This window comes from Carcharodon carcharias, chromosome 5 (assembly GCF_017639515.1).
Source record: "Carcharodon carcharias isolate sCarCar2 chromosome 5, sCarCar2.pri, whole genome shotgun sequence".
Classification (NCBI taxonomy): domain Eukaryota; kingdom Metazoa; phylum Chordata; class Chondrichthyes; order Lamniformes; family Lamnidae; genus Carcharodon; species Carcharodon carcharias.
The window spans coordinates 43,599,213-43,605,259 of record NC_054471.1 but is presented as its reverse complement, the minus strand read 5'-3'; the positions used below and the strand labels follow the sequence as shown (position 1 = coordinate 43,605,259).

At 42.3% G+C, this 6,047-nt stretch overlaps 1 protein-coding gene across 5 annotated transcripts in view; it reads right to left on the bottom strand.

The window, feature by feature from the left end:
* Nucleotides 1-1,830: 1,830 nt before the first annotated feature.
* rev3l (REV3 like, DNA directed polymerase zeta catalytic subunit) overlaps nt 1,831-6,047 on the bottom strand; it is a 221,247-nt gene continuing 217,030 nt past the window's right edge. For all 5 annotated transcript variants that reach the window (XM_041187885.1, XM_041187886.1, XM_041187888.1 and 2 more), the window contains one exon: nt 1,831-2,826. In XM_041187885.1, coding sequence (XP_041043819.1) covers nt 2,686-2,826 — 141 coding nt within the window. In that variant the 3' untranslated portion in view covers nt 1,831-2,685. The remainder of the gene's footprint in view (nt 2,827-6,047) is intronic.

Genomic DNA, 6,047 nt, shown 5'->3' with positions numbered 1-6,047 from the left:
CAACTTTCCTCATAGTATTGAAGAATGCTCATGTTTGGGTAATAAGTAAATGTTACCAATACAGGGATGCTGCACTGTGACCTTGATCCTTCTCCAGGGTTTTCACAAAGCAGATAAAATGATGACTTCATCAGACTACATTTCAGGTAAAAATGCATCACCTGGCAATGGAAATCTAGCTGTTCAGACTATACTAATAACACAAATAATCATAGCAAGCCAAAGAATGAGATAGAATGGGGTGATGAATAATGGAATAGAGGCTGGTTTTTCTTAAGGAGATGGAGGCAGAGGGATTTAAGGAAGGAATTTAACATGGGCTCTAAGTTGTTGAATGCAAAATTGGCCTCTTCTGCACACCCACTGCCATTCAGGAAACGAATTTCAGGGTACGAATTTAAGCACGATATCAAATATAGGGAGAGGTTCGGAATTGGGGGAAAGTGAGAAAGATTAGAAATTAATGTACATTAATGAGGTTATAGGTAATGGTGAACAGGAATTATGAGGAATAGGATCAAAGCTACATGGTGGGGGGGAGGTTTGTAGGGGGATCGGAGTCAGAGGCATTCAGTGCAGCATAACAACGGCCTCTTGGTTAGCAATAGGGCTGGTTTCTGAAGCTTGTAGTGCTCAGCTTAATTTGCAACCCTCAGTGAAGCCCGACAATGCCCTAATGCAAGTAACATTCCTGCCACATTCAGTCAATGTGAATCTAACCAGCTCAGTTGTATTCAATGGCATTACCATTGTCAGGTTCTCCACCATCAAGGATTGCCATGGATGAAGCTGAACCAAATAAATGGTTACCATGGTTTCTAGAACAGGGTATTCCACATCATTCATTTAATTCCCCAAACTCCTCTCCACCCACAAGGGACAACTTTGGACTGATGGAATACTTTACATTTACCTGGATTGGTGCAGCTCCAATACTCAAGCAGTTTGATATCATCCACTCCCTCCACAACAGCGCAGTTGCCTGTAGTGTCTATGTACAGGATGCTTCTTCAGTAGCATCTCATACCCATGACCTCCAATACCTAGCACAAGGGCAGCAGATGCACGGGAAAACCACCACTTCCAAGTTCCCTGCCAAGTCATGCACCCTCCTGACTAGGAACTATATCACCATTCCTTCTTCATCACTGGGTCACAATCCTGGAATTCCCTACCTAACAGCACTGGCCGAGTATCACATAGCAGCAGTGTGAGTGGCAACGAGGGATAAGCAATAAATACCATCCTTGCTGATGCCATCATATGAATTAAAAGTTATCTACAGCTTACAATAGGAGCTATTTAAACTGAAATCCATTAAGTTAGTAGTGAGAAATTTTGATATTACAATACCAAATGGATAAAGATGCTTTTAAAATTATTATGGCTAGGAAACAAAATATCAGCCATCTTGAGTTGCACCACATGGTTTTCAGTTTTAAAAGAAAATCACAATTAAGGATCTTGAACTGGTTAGCTGAAGAAACATCTCTAGGACTATATCCTGTTTCAGGAATTCTCTCCAGAACCCACTCCAGGTCAGATTTTACCTCTGCACAGTGCAGCGACTTAAAAAGCTTCAAACGATTCTGTGCAGAATTACCCTGAAGTTTTTTTCAACTTGAGGAATGCAAATTCCCATGGTCTCTGCCAGTCCTTGTGCCCACAGGCTAATTTTCCAAAACAGACCACCTAGTATTTTAAACAAGGAAAAATTTTAATAATCCGATTTATTCTAATTTAGTGACAATGTCAAAAATATTTTTAAAAGAAAAATTCCAAGTTCAGGATGGTCAGAAGAGTCCAACAAATCAGAAGCTACAAAATAAACAGGATCATATAATTCCTTTATATTTCCATACAACTTTACAACCATTGAAAAAAAGTGCCTCATTTGTACAAATTTTGGCAAATCAGACTTGACATAATGAGAAACTGTTAAGCTTTTCTTTGAAAACAATATAAACTTTTAAAAAGGACATGAAGTGCCAATAATATATAATCCGAATAAATAATCAAGATATTGCAACAACCCCACACAGCACTGTTTCCAAAATCTTGTCTAGCCATGATTGTTTTCGTAGCAAAGCACCCAGAAACATCAACATGACAGTGCTTTTAACAAACTGCTACATTTTGTACTGCAAGTTTACTACGGTGCACACTAGAGAAAGCAACTATCAAAAAAGGTAAACAAAAAATATATATAATTGAAAAAGGTTGTTAAAACATACAACACATAAAACTTCAATATATAGTAGAAAATCATCTGTAAACATATGCAGCTTGAAATTTGCACCATAGTTGTTAATTACCCACATTTCAGTGCCCATAGATAAGAACTCCATTTACCATAATTGCATACGAAATATTACTGTACACTTATTTACAGGGCTGTTCAATCGTCCATCACAATGGAAATGACACAGGTTCACAATTTTAGTTTAAAAAAATGATCTCCCAACAAGTGAAACGATTACCTAATAGACCCTTTGCACTGCAACATATCGTTTGTTCACACTCAAAAAGTAGAAATGGCAAAACGCTTCAACTGAGTAGGCTATAAAAGCTTGGCTTTTGCAGCCATGGCAAACTCACCATGACCAGGATTTCTGTACACAGAAAAATACAGATGAGAAAAAACTGAAATGAGCACCAGCCAATGCCTTGGGTGGATTAGAGTTGTTAAAACTGGTCCAACAATTGACGAAGGTACGGGGCCTTTGTAAGGTCACGACTGACGCTGAACAGCTTATACAAGACCGGGCAATCCAGTGAGACACACTGAACTTGTCTATCCACACAGCCTGTGCAATTCCTGCAAATCTAAAAATCAAAGACTTCCATGAGTAATCAGTGATTCAAAAGAAGGCAAATGCTTTCTAACAACTGCAATCTGTTAGGCACTAGGAAATTGCAGAAAACCAGCCACAGAATAGTATTTGACATCACAGCTCAAGAATGCAATTCATACAAATAAGTTTGGTTTCTGACTTGCCTTAAGCCATTACTCGGTACTTTTAGTCTTCAAAGGGGGAGGGCTGGAGCAGTCTGGAGGAGGGGGAGGTGAAAGATATACAGATGCATAGACTCACAAAGACACAAAGGGGAGAATAGAGAGGGAATGGGACAAGGAGACAGTGGAGATGAAGACAAGCAAGGAAGGAATCTTGACTCCATTCTCTCTCCCCTCTTGCCCAGTTCCTTCCCACCTACATCCGTGATTCCTCTGACACCCTACATCATATAAATAATTTCCAGTCCCCTGGCCCCAACCGCCTCCTCTTCACCATGGACGTCCAATCCCTCTACACCTCCATCCCCCACCAGGATGGTCTGATGGCTCTCCGCTTCTTCCTTGAACAGAGGCCCGAACAATCCCCATCCACCTCTACTCTCCTCCGTCTGACTGAATTTGTTCTCACACTGAACAATTTCTCCTTAAAGTCCTCTCACTTCCTCCAAATAAATGGTGTGGCTATGGGTACCTGCATGGGCCCCAGCTATGCCTGTATCTTTATGGGATATGTGGAACATTCCTTGTTCTGGCCCCCTCCCACAACTCTTTCTCCAGTACATCGATGATTGCTTCGGTGCTGCTTCATGCTCTCGTCTGGACCTGGAAAAATTTATTAATTTTGCTTCCAATTTCTACCCCTCCATCATTTTCACATGGGTCTATCTCTGACACTTCCCTTCCCTTCCTTGACCTCTCTGTCTCAATTTCTGGTGATAGACTGTCCACCAATATCCATTACAAGCCTACCGACTCCCACAGCTACCTCGACTGCAGCTCCTCACACCCCGCTTCCTGTAAGGACTCCATCCCATTCTCTCAGTTCCTTCGCCTCCGTCGCATCTGTTCTGATGATGCCACTTTCAAAAACAGTTCCTCTGACATGTCTTCCTTCTTCCTTAACCGAGGTTTTCCACCTACGGTGGTTGACAGGGCCCTCAACCGTGTCCGGCCCATCTCCCACGAATCCGCCCTCACACCTTCCTCTCTCTCCCAGAAACATGATAGAGTCCCCCTTGTCCTCACTTATCACCCCACCAGCCTCTGCATTCAAAGGATCATCCACCGCCATTTCCGCCAACTCCAGCATGATGCCACCACCAAACACATCTTCCCTTCACCCCACCGGCAGCATTCCGCAGGGATCGTTCCCTCCGGGACACCCTGGTCCACTCCTCCATCACGCCCTACACTTCAACCCCCTCCCACGGCACCTTCCCATGCAACCGCAGAAGTTGCAACACCTGCCCCTCACTCCACCCTGCTCTCATGCCCACGTCTGTCCTTGGCTTGCTGCATTGTTCCAGTAAAGCTCAACGCAAACTGGAGGAACAGCACCTCATCTTCTGACTAGGCACTTTACAGCCTTCCGGACTGAATATTGAGTTCAACAATTTTAGATCATGAACTCTCTCCTCCCTCCCCACCTCCTTTCCGACAGCGCCCCCCCCCCCACTTTTTTTCCCAATAATTTATATAGATTTTTCTTTTCCCATCTAATTCCATTATTTTTAAATGTATTTCCATCCATTGTTTTATCTCTACCTTTTAGCCTATTTCGATTCCTTCACCCCACCCCCACTAGGGCGATCTGTACCTTGCTTGTACTGCTTTCTACCCTTAATTAGCACATTCCTTTAGATAATATCACCACCTTCACCACCTCTTTGTCCTTTTGTCTACGACATCTTTTGATTATCTCCACCTATCACTGGCCCTCTATCCAGCTCTTCTTGTCCCAGTGCCCCCCCCGCCCACTTAAACCAGCTTATATTTCACCTCTCTTCTATTTTTACTTAGTTCTGTTGAAGAGTCATACGGACTTGAAACGTTAACTGTGTTCCTCTCCCGCAGATGCTGCCAGACTTGCTGAGTTTTTCCAGGTATTTTTATTTTTATTAAGGAATAAACTTCATTCAGGACATCCTAAAGTGCTCTGTAGCCAAATATATTTGAAATGTCATCATTGCAAACTCAACAGCCAATACACACACAGGAGGCTCTCAAAAACATGAATCACAGAATTGTTAATCTGTTTCAGCAATGTTAACCATGACACCAAGAGATAATCTTAAACTTAAATCCCAGACATTTTTTCAACATCCCTCACTTAAGTTCTCAAAATCAGTTCTTAGCCCATCTAATCTACAGGTAAGCACAACAAGTAAATATTCAATGAAAATAATTTATTCTCTTTCCTCCCTTTTTTTCCCCACTTTACTCTTCCACTTCCCCCGTTCCTCCACCCCAACTCCCATCCTCCAATTGTGCACTGCCTCGCCATTCCCTTACCCTTAACACACCACTGGCAGCCATGCCTTCAGTCACTATGCACCATGCTCTGGAATTCCCTCCCTAAACCCCTCTGTTCTTCAGAATCTCCTTAGACTCAAAAGCCTCCTTCTGTGCTGTTACGACTTTCAAGTCCTTGCCAGCTCTCTGTAGAGCAATCCAGTCAATACTCTTAATACCTAACGTTCAGCTAAACTTTTGGCTATCTATCCTAGTATCTCCTCCAGCTCAGTTCTTTCCCCCACCCTTCACATTTGTGAAATAATGGGGACATTTTTATCTTGGAGTATTGTACAAATTCAAGTTTTTGTTGTTGGCACCACAAACACATTACTTCCAATTAGGACTAAAGGCTCTTATCAGGGAATTGGGAGTCACAATCTAGGCTGACACTCCAGGAGTGCAGCATTGCCAAAGATGCTGTTTATTGGATGGGATTTTTGAAGTGACACTTTACCTGTCTAGTGCTTTAGATAAATATTAAAAATGAAAATATCTCATGGTACTATACAAAGACGAACAGGGAATTTTGATGTCCTGGCCAACATTGCACCCTCAACAGCAGAAACTCTCATGCCGTTTGGAAGAATATTAGTGGTGTAGAATGGTTTCTACATTTTGCCTACTTAGCAACCACTGTATGTTGAGAGGGTTAGACAAGATAATGTACAGTATTTGCCTGATTTGATCCAATGAGCAGCCACCTCTTCCCTGCACTAAACCTAAAAACTAATGAGAA